Raw genomic sequence first — 23,927 nt, 5'->3', positions numbered from 1 at the left:
TGTGTGTGTGTGTGTACATTGTCTTCCTCTGTGTGTCTCTGCTCTGAAGAACACCACTCATACAGGATTTAGAACCCACCCTCCTCCAGGATGACCTCATCTAACTAACTCCATGTGCAAAGACACTATTTCTTTTTTTTTTTTTTTTTTTAAAGATTTTATTTATTTATTTGACAGAGAGAAATCACAAGTAGATGGAAAGGCAGGCAGAGAGAGAGAGAGGGAAGCAGGCTCTCGCTGAGCAGAGAGCCCGATGCGGGACTCGATCCCAGGACCCTGAGATCATGACCTGAGCCGAAGGCAGCGGCTTAACCCACTGAGCCACCCAGGCGCCCCAAAGACACTATTTCCAAATAAAGTCACATGCCCAGGTACTCGGAAGGACATGAATTTGGGGGCACAGTATCCAGTTCGGTACCAAGCATAAGCAGGACCTTTGCTGAGCCGGCATAGTGTGTGGCTCCATTTCCAGGGGCCGTGAGGCCAGCTCTGTCCTGTGTGTCTGCACCAAAGATCAATGTATGGCTTTCGGATCTCTCTCTGGTCTACCTTGGGCTTCCTGGGCAGTTTACTTGGTGCTGCTGTGCTCTGTCAGAAGTATCCCGTTACCCTTCCTGGGGCATCTGAGGTCATTTCAGAGAGAATATCACCATATCTGAGATGTGTGGGCACAGGATGAGACCCTGGGTCCAGGTCAGGGTGACCCGTGGGGGCCAAGTGTCCCCAAGAAGCTAAGGCCTCCTTGGGAGGGAGAAGATAACATAGAATTCAAGTCTGACTTTGAGGCAGAATTTTTTTGTTCTGTTACTTTATTTTTAAGATGACTGAGCACGTGTTGTTACCCTTTCAGCTTTGGGGATTTTTAGGATCGATGTAGTCAAACAAGTATGTTCTCCATGGGGCCCTGCTTTGAAACCACTCCTCTTTACCTGTCCATGCTTCCTGACTATTTAAGGGGCCTGGTTCCCCCAGCAGGATTTTAAGTGTGACACATGCTTACTGTATAAAATTTTAAATTTTCAAAAAAAGCATAAAACATTGAGGGAACTCCCATGAACGTTTCAGCACTGACTTTGCAAAGTTGAGATCATGGTGCAAATACTGTTTTACTGCTTTGATATTATCATGGCCTGAAGTTTTCCCATGTTATTAAACAGTTTTCTTAATATCAGTTTGGTGTCTAGAGCCAACGGTCCAATGGAACTTTCAGTAGGAACGGAAGTGTGCTGTATCTGTGCTTTCCAGTGTGGCCACGGGGGACTACTGAGCACTGAGGAACTGAATTCTATATATTATTTAAGTTAAATTAATTTACATGTAAATAGCCAGCCTAGCTCTATTTGACAGTGGGGTTCCAGAGAATTCCATTGCAAGGCTGCGGGATAGCTAGTTTGTGTCTCAGTCTTACTGTTACCATGAATAATGTTGCAATAAACATTCCTCAGTTTCTTGGAATCTTTCCTCTCAACATATGTATCTTAGAGGTCGAGGGCTTTTTAGGGCTATCTGTTTTCTGAGAGAGAGCACCAAGAATGAATGAATCCAGGGCTAGTATGTCAGATTGAAATGCAGAGCCGAGGCCAGGGCCTGGCCACCTGGCCTCTCTTGAGGGTCCCAAAGGTCTTGTGTGCCCCTGAGCAGAGCTTGACTTGGGGGACAGAGTCCTGGTCACTGGTGGAGTCTCCAGGGCTGTCTCATTCAAGGTGAGACCCACCCCAAACCCTGCACCTTCCCTGCTGCTCCTGGGGGCTCTGCTTGGGGCTGATGCCTAGAGGCAGGAATGAGAAGGGCTTGTGATTGGCAGGAGATGACCAGGCTGGGCTGCACCCACAGATGGTGGCCACTAGCCCTGCTGTGGGACAGGTGTGGTGCGCTGACTGTGGCCCCATCGGCTGCTCCCCGAGGGTACACTCCACCATGGACCATAGCCCTTGCTCCTGGTGGTGGGGGTGTGGGGCAGATGGTGCCCTGGGGCCCAGGGACAAGCAGGCCTCCTGGATTCAGGCAGGGACACTGAGCCTGTCCCCGCAGGTGGCCCGGCAATCTCTGACCATGTTCATCCTCATCATGAACGACTGTCATATCGAGATCGATGCCCACCGGCTAAGCGATGGGGGGCTCCTGCTGTCCTATAATGGTAACAGCTATACCACCTACATGAAAGAAGAGTTTGACAGGTATGTAGGGGGCCTGGGCGAGGGGCACAACGCAGAACCACGCTTTCCCATGGGGCTCAAAGATATAAAGCCAGCTCTGTGCAGCCCAAGGGTCTTAGAAAAATACCTTCCCCAGTAGATTCTGGGGCCCATGGAGAGGAAAGTCTCTTGGCTGGACAAACTCAAAGCTGGCAGACGTACTGGGGAGGTTCCCAAGAGGCCTGCTTCTGGTAATGTGGGAGAGTCCGGAGCCAAATGGGCCGTGACTCCCAAATCCTGGGCCTGCAAGGTGTATGACAGCGTGTCAGCCGCTCCTTGTCTGAGCTGCAGCGCCCACACTCATCTGAGCTCGGGCTTGGAGGAGCGGCAGCCTTCCAGTTAGGGCTGGATGTGCAGGCACAGGACAAGGTTTTGGGATAAGACCACGGTCAGGACTCATGGAGCCTGCTGGTGAACATGACACATCAAGCAAGCAGAAGGAGCAGGACTGATCACTGTGCACCTGGATAAGTGAAATGCAGGATACATAAGCGTAGGAAGTACTTAGCACAGAAGCATCATGAACTCTCCCCCAGAGCCCCTCCCTTTGTGGTGCACTTAACCACACTTAAGCTTGTACAGTGAAGTGTAGGTCAGCCAGGCTGAGTGGGCAGCCAAGACTTCCTCTGCCCCTCCAGCCCAGGAGAATCAGGCCAGGGTTGGGGGATGGTGGGGAGGTGGGGTGATTTGCACCATAGGCCCCGTTCCTGGAAAGCTCCACTTAGAGAATTGTCTCCCTTCCCAATCCTCGAAGTTTTGAAAGAAGGCAGACTGGATTCATGCCAACCAGAGTACTGTTATATTACCTCATTTTACCCATGTTCTGTCTGCCAAGAATATTCGAGATTATCATAGACGTCCCCCCCAACCCCCCACCTCCTGGGACATACTCTGGCCAGTTCAGTTATAAGGTGAAGCCTAAAGTCAGTAAATATTTCTTGGAGAATATCAGTGGCTTTCTCTGTGCCTCTTAGAATTGTATCGGGAAAAGGAACTGGTTTTCAGCCAGAAAAGGGTCATACCCTTTGCACATCCCACTCATTCCCAGTATCTTTGTGGTAACGTCAGATGCTAGCGTTAGGGTGAGTGAAATCCCGCAGACCACATATGGTGGGGGGAAGGGGACACTCTGGGCTGCCGTCAGGAAGGGGAAAACGTTGTCAAAAGGCAGACATGAGCACACTGGGTCCATGGTCTTCCCGCAGCTACCCACCCGCCCCTTTTGTCTCCCAGTTACCGTATTACCATCGGCAACAAGACTTGCGTGTTTGAGAAGGAGAACGATCCCACGGTCCTGAGGGCCCCTTCAGCTGGGAAACTAATACAGTACACGGTGGAGGACGGGGGCCATGTTGAGGCAGGGAGCAGCTACGCCGACATGGAGGTGAGTACAGAGTCGGCCCTTGGGTTGGGGCTGCAGCCAGGCCTCCCCTTCACCCCGCTCCCCAAGGGGGAACCATTCCGCATTGCACTTGCACCCCTGCACCCTGGGCCAGCTGGCCTCACCTCTCCTCTGGGCCACCATCGATTCCTCAGAGAGTTCCAATTATCTGCAGTATTCAAAGGGAAAACCTCGAAAGTGTATACCTCCGTGGGAGTGAGGAAGGACGGATTAATAATAACCGTGGCAGGGATTTAAAAAGCTGTAAGGCAACACTTAACACAGTGCTTGCCACATGGCAGGTGCTACTCTAGGCATTTTACCTATTTAAGTAATTAAATAGGTAAATAGGTAAATAAATTAAATTCTGTCATCTTCCCAGCAATCACAGCAGATGGGCACAGATAGGATCCCCATTTCACACACAAAGAAATAGGGCCCAGGCAGGCTAAGGAATGCAAGGTCCCCCAGAGCTAGGGTTCACACCTGGCCTCCATTCTATGCTGCCAAGGTCAATAACAATGAAAATGACAGTGGCAGTGAAAATAGGGCGGAAGTAGGAGCTCATGCTAGCCGGCCTCCTGCCATGCACCAGGTTCCTCCTGAGTGGCCCTTATAAGAGCACTATGAGGTGAGACGGTCGTTCTTCCCCATTCGACAGTTGGGGAAACTGAGGTTCAGAGAGGGGAAGGCATCTGCTGGAGATCACAGAGTGTTGGGTGAGTGCTGGGGTTCCAGCCCAGGCCTGTCACAGGTGCCCAGGCTGTGACCTGCTGAGCAAAAGGAGCACAATGATGACTGTTTACAGCCCACACCACGGTAACGAAATGCATCATGTCCATGCATGTGGACTCCTGACGAGGCCAGTTAAAGGGGCTGGCAACTCTAGAGGGAGCACATTCTTATTTCACCAGAGGTTCCCCAGAGGGTTTTCTCACTGCCTTTTAAAAAAGAGCAGGTCACAAAATGTACCATGTTTTAGGAATGTGTGTCTTAAGCACCCCCATATATGATTTAACAGTATTTCTAGAGAGAGGCTTGACTTTACAAATACAGATCAGTTTCCATGTCTGTACAATGGGTACAATAAATAACCTGCCTCCCTCATTGGCTTTGCAGAAGGAGATCATTCACGAGCAGCACTGAGTCTGGCACACAGCAGGCTTCTGGCAAATGCAAGTTCCCTCCGTCCTTTACATTTGAACTCTGCCCAGGAGTCATTCTGTTTAAATGACTAAGCACCGGCTGCTCCAGAGTCCTAGTTCTGGTGACTCTGGTGCTGTTCCACATACAAGCCAATCCCGGTGGGCTCATCTTATTTCTCCTTCCTGCATAACAGGTAATGAAGATGATCATGACCCTGAATGTGCAGGAGAGTGGCCGGATCAAATACATTGAGCGCCCAGGGGCCACGCTGGAAGCAGGCTGTGTGGTGGCCAGGCTGGACCTCGACGACCCTTCCAAAGTGCACCCGGTATGCTACACCCCAGCACAGCCGCCCTGGCTGGCTCAGGAGTGCTCACTGTTTTGCCAGTTCTGGGAGCGGAGCTGGCTGAATGCTCCCAGCTCTTGTCCTGCCTCTGTGAGCCCTCAGAAGCCAGTGTGATGGGTACAGAAGCCCGCCTACCCTTTTGCTCACACCCCTCACACCTGCAGCTCACCAGCCTACCCAGAGTAAAACTCAGGTTGCATACTGTAATATGGAATTATTAGCATATAATTACAAGGTGAAGGTAATACTGTTATAATGAATGAAGCAATATTGATATGTTATTACTCACTGATGTCCATACATTATGCAGATCTCCTTAGTGTCATGTTTAAATGGTAAGAGAAACAATGCAAAATTCAGCATTTGAACCGTTTGGAAGTGCAGTTCGGTGCCATTAAGTGCATTCACACTCTTGGGTGACCAATACCGCCACCCGTTTCTAGAACCTTCTCTGCTTTTAAATGTATTTTTTTTTAAGATTTTATTTATTTATTTGACAGAGAGAGAGATCACAAGTAGCCAGAAAGGCAGGCCACAGGGTGGGGTGTGGGGGGAAGCAGGCTCCCGGCCGAGCGGAGAGCCCAGTGTGGGGCTCTATCCCAGGACCCTGGGATCGTGACCTGAGCCAAAGGCAGAGGCTTAACCCACTGAGCCACCCAGGCGCCCCTAGAACCTTCTCTGCCTTTCAGACTGAAACTCTTACACCCATTAACCACTACCTCCCTGTTCCTCCCACCCCCAGCCCCTGGCAGTTGCTCTTATTGTCTCTATGAATCATACTTACACGAGGAACCTCGTATTCATGAAATCGTACAACACTTGTCTTTCTGTGGCTGGCTTGTTTCACTTAGAACAATGTCCTCTAGGCTCATCCATGATGTAGCAAGTGTTCATACCTCATTCCCTTTTAAGGCTGAGTAACACTGCATGGTTTATATAATGCATATTTCGTTTATCCGGTCATCCGTCGATGGACACGGGGATTGCTTCTGTCTTTGAGAATGCTGTTGGGAATCATGCTGCAGTGAACATGACTGTATGATTCCTGTAGTTTTTACCCAAATCCAGGAACCCATTCAGGTTAGCGTATCATGTAGAGATGCCTCCTCCCCTTAGGCCCCTTTTATGACCACCCTTTACAAAATGGCACACACACACACCTGACCTTGCAGTCGCAGCCTCCTGCCCTGCTACCCTTCTCTCCCTGGTACTGTCATTTGTGATGAGACAGACGAGGTGTCTCACTGATTGTCCCTTCGGTATAATTTTGGGCATTCGCTAAATGGGAAGCAGGAAGAGACCAGTGTGTTTTGTCTTTCTTGCCCCTGCTGGATGCCCAGTGTCTAAAACGGGGCAGGCACGTAGTTACAGGGGTTCGGGTGCTGTGGGGGCAGTAGCCTGTCCTTGGAACCAGCGGTGGGGGGTACCAGAGTATCAGTGATATGTATGGCCCTGAAGTCAAGCTCCAGGGCAATCTCCAATTTAGATTCTTATAATTAATTGTTAAGCTTTCCCATGAAACTGGGAGTTCTGAGGTCAAGGACTACTTTCTTGTTCATCGCTGTATTCTTGGTGCCTAGCACAGTGCGTGGGGCATACAGGGTCCTCAGAAGAAAGCATGTCTTGCTGAATAAATGAATGTTTACACCCTCTTAAGCAAGGCATGAAGAGGTAGCTACTCATTCGTGCCTATATTGTGTTTTTTTTTCTGTAATAGTTAGTACTTGTGCCCAGGGCGGGGAGCATTTAGAAAGGAACCAGATCGCCTCTTTTTTTCCAGAATATTCTGTCAGTTTCCTTCTCATTTTTTTCATTATTCTTGGTAGTGGGTTCCCAAAGTCAGAAGTAGACTGAGCCTTTTCAGATCACCAGAAAGGTGTGTGTGCCTGCATGTGATTCCTTTCAGCAGCCATTTCCCATGCCAGGTTCAGGAGGCAGGGCCCAGCCACCAGCCCCTGGGGGTTCATGTTACAAGATTGTCCTTTGGCGCCGTAAGTGCAGTAAGGGGGCTGCTCTTGGCCCCCGCTGTGGGTGCCCAGCAGGAGAAGCCAGCACCAGATTGTAGAGAAGGAGACCCTCCAAGTTCATCTCGAAGGAAAGACAGGATGAGCCCACAGGGTTGGGACAGGGGAGGGGACAGGGAGCTGAGAGTTCTGGGCTAGCAGAGTAGCTCATCCTAAAGCTCCTGGACCCCAGGACTGCACATAGTAGGTGTTTGGTGGACATTTGTAGAATGAATAAATAAATAAACAGGCTCCTGGTGTCAAGGTTGCCCCTTGAGGGTGGGCTTGTTGTTGTTCTCTAAGGACAAATGCTTATGATTTACAAAAAGCTAGGACCTTTGCATGAGAATTTCATAAATTTCCATCCTGCTAGTTGTTTATCTTTGGGATTCAGTAAAGACCTAAAATAAATAAGGAAAACAAGGGAAATAATTTTGATTAGAAAGCAGAGCAAATCAGGGGCGCCTGGGTGGCTCAGTGGGTTAAGCCGCTGCCTTCGGCTCAGGTCATGATCTCAAGAGTCCTGGGATCGAGCCCTGCATTGGGCTCTCTGCTCAGCGGGGAGCCTGCTTCCTCCTCTCTCTCTGCCTGTCTCTCTGCCTACTTGTGATCTCTCTCTGTCAAATAAATAAATAAAATCTTTAAAAAAAAAAAAAGAAAGCAGAGCAAATCAAAAGGATCTTACTTCCTCAAAATCACTAGGAGTGAATAACAATAGACTATGGCATTCGCAATGGAGGAGGTTTGGGAAACCCACATGAAGTGTGATTTTAGCAATTTTGACTTTCCAATATATGTTCTTTTGGGCGGTTTTGTTCTTTTTCCCTCAGGCATCATCCTAATTAGATTGTGCACTGTACTGGTAGATCTGCCTTGCTCCTCCGTTTCTCTCGTCTCTCTCAAGAGGCAGGTGTCCTTGACCTCTGGTTCTTCTTGTGTCTCCTCAGGCCAAGCCATTCACAGGAAAGCTCCCTTCCCAGCAAACTCTACCCATCATGGGAGAGAAACTGCACCAGGTTTTCCACAATGTCCTGGAAAACCTGACCAACGTCATGAGTGGCTACTGTCTGCCGGAGCCTATTTTTAGCACAAAGGTAAGTCACGTGCAAGGGACAGGTGTGTATTCTACACACGTGTGCTGGTCTGTGTGAAGAGCCAGGAGGGTTTATGCCATGAGATCTGAGGTCTTTAGTGAAGTAAGTTAAAGAACATACAAATAAATGTTTTAGAGTGGAAAGTGTCCACAAACGTTAGCTCTTCACATGGCCTCCTGTTCTGTTCCCACACTATGCCAGCTGTCTGGATGCATTTGAGGGAAGTGGGTGTGGGGGAGACTGGGCATTCCCCTTGGAGTCAGGGGGCCGTTCCACTCAGGACTGTTCCACAGGCCGCCAGGTGTAGATGTTTGGCTCCTTGTGTAATGGGTCTGGACAGGTTGAGTGTGTTGGGTGCCCTGTGGAGCATGGCAGTGCCCATGCCCCCCACAGGGCCTCCAGCTAATGCTCTGGTCCCTGCTTCAGCTGAAGGAGTGGGTGCAGAAGCTCATGATGACCCTCCGGCACCCATCACTGCCGCTCTTGGAACTGCAGGAAATCATGACCAGCGTGTCTGGCCGCATCCCCACTCCCGTGGAGAAGTCTGTTCGCAGGGTGATGGCTCAGTACGCCAGCAACATCACCTCAGTGCTGTGCCAGTTCCCTAGCCAGCAGGTGCGTATCTCCCCACCCCCAGCCTCACTGGGGTGCCCGCAGGTGCCACCCTGGGAACTCCATTTCCGGCCGCCATGGCTCTGATCGAGCACCGAAGATGGCGCCCAGGGAGCATTTCCTTTTGAGCCCTTCACTACCGAACCCCAGATAGGAGTTAGCAGTTGGTACAAATTCAGGGAACATTTCCCCCAATGCACTCTGGCTGAAGCAGAGGGAGTTTGGTTTCTCTTGCTAGTCTGTAGCTTTGATTTTCTTCCTCCAGTGTCTGTAAGGTGATCATCTTGGAGCCCTATGTATGTAGAATAATTTTAAATAATGGAAAGCATTCCAGAGTAGTATGAAGTATTTCTAAGAATTCTATGTTGGCCTGATTTTGTGCTTTTTTTTGTGGAGGAGGGAGTGTTGCTTTATCAAGCATTTTCAAGGTAATTTGCATTTGGAAGAACCTCCTCTGTCAGTTTTCTTCTGCCCTCTGTCTAGTTGGAAGGGCCGCATACCATCATGGTGCCCCCGCCCACGTGGTTGTGATTTGCGGAGCTGCGGGTCAGCATAGATCTGCTGGTCAGCATAGATCAGGTCATTCCTGGAGGTCAACCACTCTAGAACTTGGAATGTTGTTCCATCATAAAAAAGAATCTAATGTAGATTTGTACTGCAACATAGACGTACCCTGAAAACGTACTAAGCGGAAGAAGCCAGTCATAAAAGACCACGTGTTGCATGGTTCCATGTACACGAAGTGTCTGGAAGAGGCAAATCCATGGAGACAGAAAGTGGATTAGTGGTTGCCAGGGGCTGGGGGAGAGGGCTCGGAAGTAGCTCTGACTGGTTATCAGGTTTCTTTCTGGGGTGATGAAAATGCTCTCAAAATGGATAGTGGTAGGGGCGCCTGGGTGGCTCAGTGGGTTAAGCCTCTGCCTTAGGCTTGGGTCATGGTCTCAGGGTCCTGGATTGAGCCCCGCATCTGGCTCTCTGCTCAGCAGGGAGCCTGCTTTCTCCCCTCTCTCTGCCTGCCTCTCTGTCTACTTGTGAACTCCCTCTCTCTATCAAATAAAAACAAAAACTTACAAGAGGGAGACAATTCAAAATTTAATAAAAGCTTTAAAAAATGGATAGTGGTAAATGGTTGCACAACTATATTGAAAAACACTCAATTTATTGTATACTGTAACGGCAGGGGTGTCTGTCTGGGTGGCTGTCAGTAAATCTTATAGCTCTTTTTTTTTTTTTAAGATTTTAATTACTTACTTGACAGAGAGAGAGAGAGACAGCAAGAGAGGGAACACAAGCAGGGGAAGTGGGAGAGGGAGAAGCAGGCTTCCTGCTGAGCAGGGAACCTGATACAGGGCTCAATCCCAGGACCCTGAGATCATGACCTAAGCTGAAGTCAGACCCTTAACGATGGAGCCACCCAGGTGCCCCAGATCTTATAGCTCTTGATCTTGGGGTCATGAATTTGAGTCCCACAATGGACGTAGAGCCTACTTAAAAAATGAATGAATGAATAAGGGGAATACTATGGTATGTAAATTATATCTTGACAAAATTCTGAAGAACCCCGGTTAAGAAAAGTACCTATTTGGACCTTTTAGGAATTTGTTGTTGGCACAGGTTTTTCATTAAAAATACTTTGTATTTTTACAAAACAGTATGCTTCATAACACTAAATCTAGTTATAAAAACAAGACCCCTCCCCACCCAGCCCGCTTCATTTTGCCTGGGGTTGCAGACTCCGTTCCTTCCCCCAGCCCATTCCTATTTGTGGAGAAGAATAATGCATGAGTCTTTGTGGGACTGTCGTCATTCTAAGCTCAGATTCGTCAAACACTGTGTTGAAAGGGATGAACAGCTATTTCCAGGTGGCCAGAGAGGGCTTTGGAGCTGAAATTTTCAGATTTTGAATGAGCCTTGGGTGGTCGTCCTGGTGACTCCTGCATGGTGACCAGATAGTGTGGTTATGAGTGGCTAGGCCTGTCCTGTGTCCCCATCCAGATAGCCACCATCCTAGACTGCCATGCAGCCACCCTGCAGCGGAAGGCTGAACGGGAGGTATTCTTCATGAACACTCAGAGCATCGTGCAGCTGGTCCAGAGGTAAGTCCTCGGCCCTCTGTGCGGGGCGATTTTCACATTCATTATCTGTGCATTACCCTAATACAGCACTCTGGGGCTCTCTTCAGGGAAGGCTCCAACCAAGAGACAGAGCATGGGGTCCAGAGACCCTGATTATAATCCCGGCATAGGTATTCCTAACCCCAGAAACCCCAAGCAAGGCCCTCTTCTCCTATGGTCTCAGTTTGCCAGTCTGTAAAATGGGAATAAAAACTCTTCACCCACAATTAGTCATTTGAGTGGATTAACACTTCTAAAGTGCCGATACACAGCGAGTCCTTGTGGTAGCTTTGCCTGTAAGACCATGGGATGTGGTGATTTTATAGGCCATCAAGGACTCTACAGATTATCCTGTGGTTTTGAAATCACTGCAGAAGAGGGTTGATGAGGAATTTGTATTTTGAGTAGTCCTTGAGCAGGGAGATCTATTCTGATGACAAGAAGAACCACCCTATTGTGTGAAAACTCTACCTTGTAGGAAAGCTGTGCTTATAAAGACAGAATTGAAACAGTTTGAAACTGGAGATGAAGTGCATGCACGGTCACCATGTGCTGGAAACAGAGGCACAGAGAAGTAGGGCCCTAGGAGACGGCCTTCTTTTCAGGGAGCGCCTTGGCTCACGGGGACTCAGACTGCCTATATAGGATTGAGCCAAGAAAGGGAGTCTTAGTGTGGATTCCTCACAAAGAATGAGTTTCACAGCCAAGGGCTAGGAGGGGAGACCCTCCCCAGAACTCTTTGGCCGCTAACCTTAAACCCACATTTTAGCTTCAGAGAAACACCTAGAAGAAAATGAACAATCCCCTAGCAGATTTTTCTGTTAAACATAAATATCACAGCTCTGTTGTTGTTGTTTTTTTTAAGGTTTATTTATTTTAGAGAGTGCGAGCACACACATGCACGTGAGTGAGGGGAGGGACAGATGGAGAGGGAGATTCCCCGCTGAGCGTGGAGCCTGACACAGGGCTCCATCATTGATGCAGGGTTCGATCGCACGACCCTGAGATCATGACCTGAGCTGAAACCAAGAGTCAGATGCTTAACCAACTGAGCCACCCAGGCGCCCTCAAAGCTCCGTTCTATGTATTTTTTTTAGATCACACTTGAATAAGTGCATGTTTTAGGTTCTTCCTTTTGTTGTCAGTGACTCTGGAGTTAAACTGGTCTTAATGCCCTTAAAATTCAATGTCATATCACTTAGGAAACTCAGTTTCCTACATGCAGAAATGATTTAGAATGTTTTAGCAAACATCCAGGTTAAAATTTGTTTTCTAAAAAAGAAGTGAAATTTACATAGGGATCTATCAATAAATATCTTTCAAGTTTCATTTAATTATCTTTCAAGCTCTCTTTATACCTAGGATGGTTAATTGATCATTTTTGGTATCAACTGTGTATGCAAGGCTGACCCTTTTCAGCCTCCTGTCCTTTCTCTCTGGGGATGGGCAGGAGCCATCCAAATGCTCAGACTTGGACTCTGGCTGGATGTATGACCTTGGGCAAGTCACTGCTGTCCTTGGCCTACAGAGTGCATCCAAATGAACCGACTCACATATCACTCCCAGCCTTGAGGATTAGGAGATATAGCCTCCAGATACTGGATTACTGTTTCTCTCCTTTTGGAAGTCCTAAAAGCCCCACTGTAGACGTGGGTGCCCCAGGAAGTGGAACTGATGGTTCAAGCAGCCTTTCCTTCCTCCCCAGGTACCGCAGTGGGACCCGAGGCTACATGAAAGCAGTGGTGTTGGACCTTCTGCGGAGATATTTACGGGTGGAGCACCATTTCCAACAAGGCAAGAGTTGCCACCAGCACTGGTGACAAGCCCACAGGGTGGAAGGGCCCTGAGCCTTACCCCTTTGTCTCCCTCTAGCTCACTATGACAAGTGTGTGATCAACCTCAGGGAGCAGCTGAAGCCAGACATGTCCCAGGTGCTGGACTGCATCTTTTCCCACGCACAGGTGGCCAAGAAGAACCAGCTGGTGATCATGTTGATCGTAAGCAAGAAAGGGCACCCTGTACTCACTGTGGGAGTGGCTTGGTGGCCACAGACATTCTGGAAAGGGCCAGAGTATAAATATTCTAGCTTTTGCTGGTTCATACTGGCTCAGTCCTGACCTTGTGCAATGTAAACACATGGATGTGGCTGTGTCCCAATGAAGCTTTGTTTATAAAACCAGGCAGGGGATGGGATTTTTGAGTCACTGCAGAAGATCATGATTCACACAAAGCACCTACCAGGCACCCAGCACTCCTAACATGCTTTACAAATACTAATTTAATTCTCACAGCAAGCAATGCATGTCCTGTTCTGACTCGCTTTGGCAGAGCACGGAGTTGAAGTAGTCACTTTCCCAAGGGTGCCCACCTTCTAAATGCAGAGCTGGGATTTGAACCCATGGCCTGGCCCCAGAGTAGTGAGTTACTAGGCAATAATTGGATTCTGAGTCTTGTGGGAGGATTTTTATTTTCCCTTGTTGGAGAAGCGTAGAGTTTCTTTGCTCTTATTTCTCTTCCTACTAGATGATAATTAGCGTCTGTTATAGGTAAAGATGTTTTTCCTTGATATGGTTCCTGATGGCCCCCTTGGAAAATGTAGACTCCGCAGATAGTAAGAGAGATTAAGAGAGAGGTAGACTTGACTTATAGCAAGAAGGGGCTGGAAGGGTTTTTTTTTTTGTTTTGTTTTGTTTTTTATAAAGATAGTAAATATTTTAATCTTGGGAACCACACAGCCTGTGTTGCAACAACTCAGCTCTGCTGTCGTAGCATGAAAGAAGTCATAGACAATCTATAAGTGAATGAGTATGGCTGTGTGCCAATAAAACTTTATTTACAAAGATAGGCAGTGGGACAGATTTGGGGTTGGGCCTATAGGATAGTTAACACCCTAACAAGATGGATTCATAAATACTGATATTTTTGTAAAGAATCATTTTGAAATCTAGGGTAACATGAGGATCTCTTAATCCTAGCTGTATGAGAATCTCCCGGGGTAGGTGAGGGGAGCTTTAAAGACACAGATGCCCAGGCCCTACCCTGGTCAGTTAAATCAGGCTTTCTGGGGATGTGGGCCAGGCATTAATACTTTTTGAAAGCTTTCCCAATGGGAAACTCAAATGTAAGCTGTATGTTATATATTATCAGTTTAATGTTCCATTTCTTGGGTGTTTTAATAGCTCTTTAGTTAGCTAAGAGATCTTTTTTCTTGAGGTACAATCTTAGTGGGAAGGATCATGGTGTCTGTAACTGACTTTCAAAGAAAGAAAACATATATGTGTGCACATGTGTGCGTATGTGTGTGCGTGTGCGTGCTTACCAGAGAAAAAGTAGATGTGATAATAGTAGTAAAAGTAGCAGTTGGTGAATCTAGATTATCAGTATAGGATTTTCAATGTATTTATCCTTAATTTTGTTTAAATTTTGTTTTTTATTTTAGAGAGAGTGTTGGGGGGGTGGGGTGGAGGAAGAGAGAATGGGGGAGAATCCTCAAGCAGACTCCCCGCTGGATGTGGAGCCCAACCAAGGGCTCGATTCCAGGACCCTGAGATCATGGTCTGAGAAGAAATCAAGAGTAGGATGCTCAACCAACTGAGCCCCCAGGAGCCCCAACTGATCCTTAATTCTTATGTAGTTTTTGAAATTATTCAAAATTAAATTGGGGGGAGGGCTTTCCAAGGGATTGCAGCATGCAGCCATGATTGGGAACTTATGCCTAAAGAGATGTCCACTCTGCAGGGAAGGCCACTGCTAAAATTGTATATAATGCTTTGCAAAATACCTCCCCTGGACAGAGGTTTTTTCAGCTGAGTGTTTGTAAAGCAAGGTATGCCTGTTTTCTGTTAGCATCTGCTCGCCATTTAAAGGCCAGGGATGAGAGCTGTGGGTTATCCTGCTATTCGTTACTCTTTGTGTACATACTGACTCTCTTCTGGGCAGGAGAGTGCTAAAAATTGTGTACACCAGAGGACAGCCTGGTGGAGGGGGCCCCAGACCAGAGAACTAGGACACTTGCTTGGGGCTTCTCAGTGAAGGGGGCTGAAGATGTACCAGGTGTGGTTTGGGGAATGTGTGGCAAGATCACTTATTCTTTTGGCTCTCTTGGTTCCATTTGTTGAAAATGATGAGTTCTTTGCATTTGATGGTATCTGGTGCCTAGGAGACTTAACGGAAATACTTGTTAATTGAATATTTACTTGGAAATGAAATTGTTTGAGTCTTTGAGGGGACTTAGTTTCTAAAGCAAATCATACTGGGGAAGGGAGAGAAAGTTTCAAATAACTATGTGATTTCTTTAGCACAAATAGGCTTGTGTGTTTGTGTACAAGTGTGAAATATTAATGCGTTACAAATGTTCTGATTATGAAAATAGAACAGGCTCATTCTAATTAGGGAAATGTGGAGGCAGGTGTAGAAGAAAGGACCCGTGGTCCCCCCATCTGGTGACTTCTTGGAGAATAGTCTGGGCTGGGGCAGGGGTGGGGGCGTGTTGCTGGAGTGTTCACATTCCCAGCAAGTCATTGTTATATCTTTAGCAGGTATTGGGGAGCACCTGCTCTGAGCCCTTCCCAAGCCCTGCTTGCATTTCGGGCAGTCCAGGTGCTTATAGCCCTCTGGTGTCTAACCAAAAGGTCCCTTGTTCCAAAGTGGGAGGAGGGATGCTCATGGGAACCACAGTCCCTCTACCTCTTCTGCAACTCCAAATCCTCTTCTGCAACTCCAAATCCTCTTTCCTGTAAGAAGCTGCCCTTGACGTCTCCAGAATTCTCCCCCTAGGGACTCCCAGAGGGTGGCTTACCACCCTCACTAGAGCATCCCATGTGAACCTTACTCTTGTTTGTACCCAACTCTAGTCCCCCTCCTCACTGTTCTCTGAAACTGTCAAACCCTTAAGTCAGGCAGGAAAGAGTTAGAAGCCTTGAGGACAAAACAGACCGGGGTTTGGATATGGCTCGGCTTTGCCCATGCTTTGTGGCCTGAAGGCAGGGCACACTGCTTCTGAGCCTCAGTTTCCTCATCTGTAAAATGGGAATCATATCGTAACTCCTCAGAAGGGTGGGCAGGTTTGGGAAAATGAATGTCAAGTGTGGAGTTGCTTGCCTGATAACAGCTGGTTATTAATAGTGATGTAGGTAAAGACTTAATTGTATTTTTCATCCAAGCGGGTGTTTTGGGCATGGGCGTGATTATCAGGCTGTGCCAGGGATGCCCAGAGAGCTGAGGAGCCATCTGGCTTGTTGGGGTACCTGCACCCCCCAGCTGAGGGCAAGTGCTGGCTTGTTTCATTCTGGCAGAGGAAAGCCATTTGGATTCTGTCTTTGTCCCCCCAAGGATGAGCTCTGTGGTCCAGACCCTTCCCTGTCGGAAGAGCTGACCTCCATCCTCATCGAGCTCACTCAGCTGAGCAAGAGCGAGCATTGCAAAGTGGCCCTCAGAGCCAGACAGGTAGGGTCATGGGCTGCCGTCCCTCCCCTCTCCCGTCCTTCACAGGGCACAGCCCCTCTGCTGCCATTCTGTGACCCATGTTGGGGCCCGGCCCTTGGCTTCTCCCCTGTAAGGTTGGCTTCCCCGTCCCCACCCACTGCAGGTCCTGATCGCCTCCCACCTCCCGTCCTACGAGCTGAGGCACAACCAGGTGGAGTCCATTTTCCTGTCTGCCATCGACATGTATGGCCACCAGTTCTGCCCAGAAAACCTCAAGGTGAGGCCGCCGCCCTCAGCGCCCCTTCCAGAGCACCCACTGTGGCCTGGGTGGGGCGTCTGGGAGATGCGCTCCCCGTGCCCTCAGTGCGCCCGTACCTGGGTTCAGCACACAGTTGGAAACACTAATGCTTTAGCTCCATGTGGCTGGGGCTGCCTGAGGGGGCTTCAGGGAGACTCTGGGAGAGGTCCAGTCGTGTAGGATGGACAGGGTATTGGGCAGCAAGTCTCCCCCAGGAAGGGCCATTTTAAAAACCCAGGTGTTGTGGAGTTCACTGGAAACCATGAACACTCGCATGGCTAGGTCATGGCTTCATCTTTTGGGCTCCCCCACCCCACACCTTTGGATCATTGGCAAACCTCCAGCCACCCTCTCCACCTCTGGACGGGGAACCTTAGGTGCTGTCCTCCCAGAACTGTTGATCAATGCTGCACGCTGGCAGCGTTTTGTTGATAAAACCACTATGGGTGTCCCTTCCCTGCCCTGTCCCTCCATTCATCTGACTCGTGGTTGAAACTCGCTCATGTTTCCCTTCCTTCTCTTCCCATCCCCTAGAAACTAATACTCTCTGAAACGACCATATTTGATGTCCTGCCCACTTTCTTCTACCATGCTAATAAAGTCGTCTGCATGGCATCCTTGGAGGTAAGTAGGAGGGAGGCCCCACAGCATCCGTCCCCAAAATACCAGTTCTTGCACCCACTGCCTGCCGGCCATGCGCCTGACCCTGGGCCACGTACCTCAAGTGTGGGATCCTGTCCTCCTCTCCACGAGGTAGGGACTGTTGCTACACCCATCTTCCAGGGAAGGAAACTGAAGCTCAGAGTAGTGGAGCCACTTGCTCAAGGTCTCACAGCTGGGGAATGGCAAGCCCAGGACTCACACGAGGTCCCAGTCCAGAGTCCTTGCTGATAATCCCGGTTACTTCCTATGCCATCTCGTCCTCATCTCGGCAGGTCACTTCTAAATACTAGCCACCAAGAGCACAGGCCTCTGTGCTGACTCCCTGACTCCCTGTATTACATACCTTTTGAAGACTCTTCTGCTGGGAACCACAAAACCTGGGAGGAACCTAGGTGACAATTTCAGGTGACCTCCCGCTGTGATGGGGCAGAGAAGGGAGCGACCAGCAACACTCCAACCCTCTGATCTTGGAGTCTCTGTCCCCTATGGCCCCCACTCCCTCTTCTGCCACCTTTGTAGACCCTATGGGTCACCCATCCTCGTACTGGGTCTCCATGGGGACCGTTTGGGGCTTGCGAACATGTCACAGCCCCAGAGTCTCCTTGGCTTGCAGTCTTTCCCTCCTGCCTGGTTTCAGCTCAAAGAATCCTTTTCAGGGACGCCTGGGTGGCTCAGTGGGTTAAACCCTCTGCCTCCAGGGATCCTGGGGTCCTGGGATCGGGCCCCACATCAGGCTCTCTGCTTAGCAGGAGCCTGCTCCCCCCCGCCCCCCTGCCTGCCTCTCTGCCTACTTGTGATCTCTCTCTCTGTCAAATTAAAAAAAAAAAAAAAAACAACTCTTCAGATCTCCGTGTTTCTAGGAGTGAGACCCAGTAGCGCTCATCAGTGCCTTTCCCCCCCTCTTTCCAATGTTCAACTATATTGAGACCCACTGTGTGCTGGGCGCTGAGGATAAACCAGGGAACAGCCAGTGTGCCCTAAGGCAGCTTCTCTCTGGTTTGGGGAGAGACACGTGCTAAGTGCTTTCTTCTTTACCACATGATAAGGTTGCAGTGGGAATGCAGCTGTCACCCTGAGAAGCAGACAGCAGATAGAACCTGACAGGGAGGGTCAGCTCCAACTTGGATGAGAAAGTGATATGAAAGCAGGCATTCAGAGCAAGTCAGAATTGGAGAGAAAGAACAAAGAGGCTCCAGTCGGTGGGAGCAAGCTGTGCCAGGGTATGAGCTGTGTGACCTCTGCCCAGTTGCCTGCCTTCTCTGGACGTTTAGCTTCTCACACCACAGTAGGGGCAGTAATACCTACCTCACAGGGTTATTTGAAGATAGATGAGTAAGCATCTGATGTGTCCAAGCACCTGTCCTATTTGAGGGGCAACCCTATGTCAGATGGAAGGCAGCAGCCCACCTTCTTTGCTTTGAGTGCTAAATCCCCACCCCCTTTTTTTTCTGTTGGAGAACTTTCCAGATCTCTTTGAGCATCCTGTCCCTTTGTTTGGCAGGTTGATTGAACACAATCCAGCCTTTTCTCCACGACTCAAGATGAGCATTGTGAACATTACAGTTTTACTTGGTCTACTGAGATGTGTGGAGTTTCGTTTGTGCTCTAAATGTGTGGGTGTCCCTGAGACCAGCTCCAGGTCCGATGAGTCACTAGGAAGACTCACAGGCCTCAGCAGACGGCCATGCTCATGGCTGATTTGTTACAGTGAAAAGACACAGAGCACAATCAGCTGAGGGACAAAGTGTGTGGGGTGACATCCAGAGGAAACCAAGTACAAGTTGACAGTGGTCCTGTAGGCACTTTAGATTCTTCAAGGAATGAATTGTGACAACATGTGATTTTTCCTTCTTTTAAGATCTCATTTGTTTACTTTAGAGAGAGCGAGAGCATGAGGGAGGGGATGGACAGAGGGAAAAGGAGAACTAGCAGACTCACCACTGAACAGGGAGCCCAATGCGGGCTTGATCCCAGGACCCTGGGATCATGACCTGAGCCTAAGGTACTTAACCAACTGAGCCCCCAGGAACCCCATGACAACATATTTGAAATGAGGCTCAGAGACTCAGTGCCCCAGGGGTTTTCCTGGGGGCTGGTCCTAGTATGTAACAAAATATTAAATTCCCAGAAAGAAAGTGCATGTTCAACATAAAATCACTCTTTGTACAACTAAGCTGCCATGAACCATTCTTATCGGAGAATAATGGGAACCCTCCCAAATCCAATTTCTCAGAGGCCAGCCAAGGGTGTTTTAAAGGATAGTAGTTAGGTCTGCTATGTTAACTCTTGCTACACAATTCTTATATTCCTTATTCAATTAAAAGACTCCCGTCTAACCTCTGGAACTGTGCTGTCCAATATGGCGGCCACTGGCCACATTGTGGCTAGTGAGGGCTTGAAATGCAATGGGTCTGAGTTGAGCTATGCTCTGAGTATACAGTACCCACCGGATTCCAAAGACTTTGTATGGAGAAAGAATTGCTACTGTATCAACACTTTTTTGTACTGAGTCTATGTCAAGATGATATGACATTTGGTTATTGGGGATGAAATCAAGTATACTATTAAACTGATAATCACCTGTTGCCTTTTTGTGAAGTGGCTAACTAGAAGATTGAAAATTAAAATTGCACATGTGACTATGTTACATTTCTCTCCGGTGGCACCTTCTCTAGAATATTCCATTCTAGAGAAGGAATTGGCGGACCATAGCCTGTGGGCCACATGTGGCCCACTGCTTGTTTTGTAAATAAAGTTTTATTGGAACCCAGGTGGCCCCTTCACGTACATATTGTCCTTGGCTGTTTCCAGGCTGCAGCAACAAAACTGAATAGCTGGGATAGAGACAGATATCCCACAAAACCTAAAACATTTACCATCTAGCCCTTGGCAAAGAAAAGTAATGTAAAATGTGGGCAAATTTGTTCTTTGCTTCTGCTTGGGGATCACTTAGAGATGATTTCTGGATCCCTCCGGCCTGAACTTCAGTGGGTTTTGCGGGCACCCTGCAGTGCCCTCTGTGAGAATGTCTTCTGTTCTTCTGCCTTATTAGGTTTATGTGCGACGGGGCTACATTGCCTATGAGTTAAACAGTTTGCAGCACCGGGAGCTCCCAGATGGCACCTGCGTGGTGGAGTTCCAGTTCATGTTGCCCTCCTCCCACCCAAACAGGTATGGAGTGGTGTGAACTCAGAGGTCGTGTGTTTTCCTTTTCTCCCTAAGCCCCATAGTCCTGGCTCTGGAGGGACCCAGCAATTACGTCTGGGGAAGACAATCAGGGTTATGGTTATGGACATTGGGGAGGGTATGTGCTATGGTGAGTGCTGTGAAGTGTGTAAACCTGGCGATTCACAGACCTGTACCCCTGGGGATAAAAATATATTATATGTTTATAAAAAATTACAAAAAGAAAAAAAATTATAAAAATTAAAAAAAAAGTTAACAGATCTTTTTTTAGGTTGAAAAAGAAAAAAAATAATTCGGCTCCTCAGTCATGCAAGCCACACTGAAAAAGCTCAGCAGCCGCATGTGGTTTGTGGCTGCCATATTGGATATTGCTATTCTAGAATATTCTGTCACCATCGAAAGTTCCGTTGGACAGTGCTTTCCTAAACCATGAGATATGATGCACATGGCATTTAGGGCAGTGTCTGGCATGTAGAAAGTTGGTGAGCATCCGGGTCCCCTGTGATGATGATCGCTGTGCTTGTTACTGCCCGATGGCACGTGGTTGGTCGGCCACCATGCTAAATGCTTCCATGCTCTATATCATTCAGTCCTCGCCATCTGTTGGCCAAAAATGTGTTGTTGTCTCCATTTGACACACAAGGAGCCCTGGGCCTTCCCTTGGTGTGGGCCTAGTGCTCATTCACGTGGGGTAGGGATCTGAGCCACATGCCTCTTCCATTGGAGTGCCCTCCATAGCCCCTGCAGGTCCTCTGGAGCCACCAGCTGGGGCAAGTGTGTTGGCCTGTCTGGATCCCTAAAGTGTTCTCAGTTGGGGTCACCCTGGTGTGCCTGTGCTGTTCTCTCACTTTCCGTTTTTTTAATCCATCTTATTTCAGGACCTGAAGTACCATCCTGGTCAGGTAGAGTGTGTTACCTTCAGCTAAAGCAAACACCTCTCCCTGGGATTGGGAGCCTTCCCTTTCCCTCTTCCTCACTCCTCTGGCTCTGGCTCTCCTGGGGTCCCCACAGGCCTGGCTTGTGGCTAGGATGGTCTCATCATGATTTGGGTATTGACTTAATCAGATCTTGTCTCTCTATGGGCAGCAGGATTCATGATTTCTTGAAGTGGGGAATATTTGGATCTCTTGGGGTTTCAAAGCATGTTTTTCTTTCCACTGCTTTTAAGAAGAAGGGTGTTACTCTGTTATGGATGAAGAAACAAACTGCTTCCCCCTGAAGACCTCCTTTTATATACACTGTTTATTTATTTTTATGTCATTTATTTTTACTCTTATTTTGTTTTTTTTTAATTTTTATTTTTTTAAAGATTTTATTTATTTATTTGACAGAGAGATCACAAGTAGGCAGAGAGAGGCAGAGAGAGAGGAAGGGAAATAGGCTCCCTGCCTAGCAGAGCTTGATCCCAGGACCCTGGGATCATGACCTGAGCCAAAGGCAAAGGCTTTAACACACTGAGCCACCCAGGTTCTCCTTTTGTTTTCTTTCTTAAAGATTTTTATTTATTTATTTGACAGAGACAGACATGGAGAGAGGGAATATAAGCAGGGGGAGTGGGAGAAGGAGAAGCAGGCTTCCCGCTGAGTAGGGAGCCCGGTGCGGGGCTCCATCCCAGGACCCTGGGATCATGTCTTGAACCAGAGGCATGGGACTTTGGTCCCATGGCCACCCAGGCGCCCCACCCTTCTTATTTAAAAAAAAAAAAAAGGAAAAAAAGATCATGCTATTTTGTCCAGTTGAGAGAAAAGGAGACGAATTGTGTGTGGCCTTGGAATCATTTGGGGGACTGTGGGAGGTGTGGTACAAGGGCTTTTGAAACTGTCTGCCAGTGAGGAGACATTCTGTTCTTTCCTTGATTCTGTTGTCTTAGCAGTTCAACCCGGTTAGGATAGGAAGGTAGTTCTCCAGAAACCTGTGGGTCAGTTAGCCCTTGTTTCTTAGGAGGAACTTACACACATATTTGGGTTATTGGTTGTGACCAATATGGGTCCAGGGTCCTATTTTGACCCACACAGACACTGAGGACCCTGGAGGGATTCCCTGACCATCTCAGGTCCTTGCTGTGCTGTTGGCTGGGAGTACCAGAAGCTTGCTCCAGGCCTGTGTCTTCAGGCCTGCTGTTGCCACCAAATGCCACTCTTCAGGGCCTCCAGGAAGGGCCATGACAAGTGAAGTCCCACCTCCCAGCAGGGCCAGGCTATAGCACCGGACCCCCTGTGAATTGACTCAGGGGACCAGTCCAGGGAGGTTGGGCTGGAGGCCAGGAGAGCTGCGTGCCAGGCCTTAGGGCCAGGCCCACGGTATTGGGAGTCTGGCTGGGAGGCAGGACCTGGAGAGTTATGGCCCTACCTGGGGGGGATGCTGTTCTAGTTCCTGGCAAATGGCCAGCCAGACCAAATCTTCCCTTATTTTTCCCCCCATGAGAGAAGCAGGACATCTAGACTTTAAAAAATAAATGAAATTCTTCAACTTCATTAAGAATAGGTAATTAATGTGTCAGAATATATTAAAAATGCTGCAGGGATCCAAGTCAATCTGTGGGCTGAACTCAGTCCATGCTACCTGCCAGTTTGCTACTCTGCATTTAGCTGTCCAGGAGCAGGGCGTGGGCCTCGATGGTGAGTTCAGGGGTGCCCAGCAGGAAGTCACAGAGGCCTCCCCCGACCTGGGTCATGGATCTCCAAGAGTACCCAGTATTTGAGGATTCACTAAGAAGACTTACAGGGCTCAGGATGTGTCCAGCTGGGACTTGTTCCAGTGAAAGGACATGAAGCAAATCGAGGAACAGTCAGCAAGAGAGAATGGGTCATGGTTGCGGGGGATGTGGGTGGGGGAGGAAGTCTGGAGGATACCTGGTGCAAGCTTCCAAGAGTCCTTCCCAGGGGAGTCATGGAGGATGCCCTTCAACCCCCAGCAATGAGTTGTGATGACCTGTGTGCAGTTGTCCGGCAGCTGGATAGAGACTCTGTGCCCAGGGTTTTCACAGGGAGCTGGTCGTGTACGCACCCTCGGCCCAGCATACTCCCAAATCCCAGACTCCAGAAAGAAAGCTGGTGCTCAGCATAGACATTTTGGGCACAGTGAGCCTCTTCTCATTTAGGGAGTGGTGGGGACCCTCCGCAAGCTCCCAGACACCAGCCAAGGGGCAACCTTGTAAACGGGTCCCCTTTTCAGGAGAGCGGTGCTGGGCTTGCTCTTTGACTTTCTTCTGAACCCCATCTGATGAACAGTTCCTCTTTCACTTGATTCCAGGGCCCAATTGTCACAGTTCCAGGGGACCCGTTTCTCTTTGCTGCTGGTGAGCAGCCAGTCCTGGGAGCAGAGACCAGCTAAGCTCTAATGGGCTGCTGGTCAAGGGGCCAGGTTCGGTTTCTGACCCTGTCCCAGGAGTAGGTTTGACAGGGGTGGAGGCACTGGCATGTGACCTGCCCTTTCAGCCAGCCGCCCGGTGCTGGGCTGTCTGGG

The 23,927-nt window shown here is 48.7% G+C and overlaps 1 protein-coding gene across 5 annotated transcripts in view; it reads left to right on the top strand.

Annotated features, from left to right (window-relative positions):
* The window catches only part of ACACB (acetyl-CoA carboxylase beta), a 122,094-nt gene that overhangs the window by 61,847 nt on the left and 36,320 nt on the right, over positions 1-23,927 (top strand). For all 5 annotated transcript variants that reach the window (XM_004779103.3, XM_004779106.3, XM_004779108.3 and 2 more), the window contains 12 exons: positions 2,032-2,177; positions 3,429-3,579; positions 4,916-5,050; positions 8,019-8,165; positions 8,592-8,780; positions 10,773-10,873; positions 12,597-12,685; positions 12,764-12,888; positions 16,223-16,336; positions 16,479-16,592; positions 17,148-17,237; positions 20,329-20,447. In XM_004779103.3, the coding sequence (XP_004779160.1) occupies positions 2,032-2,177; positions 3,429-3,579; positions 4,916-5,050; positions 8,019-8,165; positions 8,592-8,780; positions 10,773-10,873; positions 12,597-12,685; positions 12,764-12,888; positions 16,223-16,336; positions 16,479-16,592; positions 17,148-17,237; positions 20,329-20,447 (1,520 nt within the window). The remainder of the gene's footprint in view (positions 1-2,031; positions 2,178-3,428; positions 3,580-4,915; positions 5,051-8,018; positions 8,166-8,591; positions 8,781-10,772; positions 10,874-12,596; positions 12,686-12,763; positions 12,889-16,222; positions 16,337-16,478; positions 16,593-17,147; positions 17,238-20,328; positions 20,448-23,927) is intronic.

Source organism: Mustela putorius, unplaced genomic scaffold, assembly GCF_011764305.1.
Source record: "Mustela putorius furo isolate JIRA1106 unplaced genomic scaffold, ASM1176430v1.1 tig00000193_pilon_pilon_pilon, whole genome shotgun sequence".
Lineage (NCBI taxonomy): Eukaryota > Metazoa > Chordata > Mammalia > Carnivora > Mustelidae > Mustela > Mustela putorius.
The sequence above is the reverse complement of the archived record's forward strand: the minus strand, read 5'-3'. Positions and strand labels throughout refer to the sequence as shown.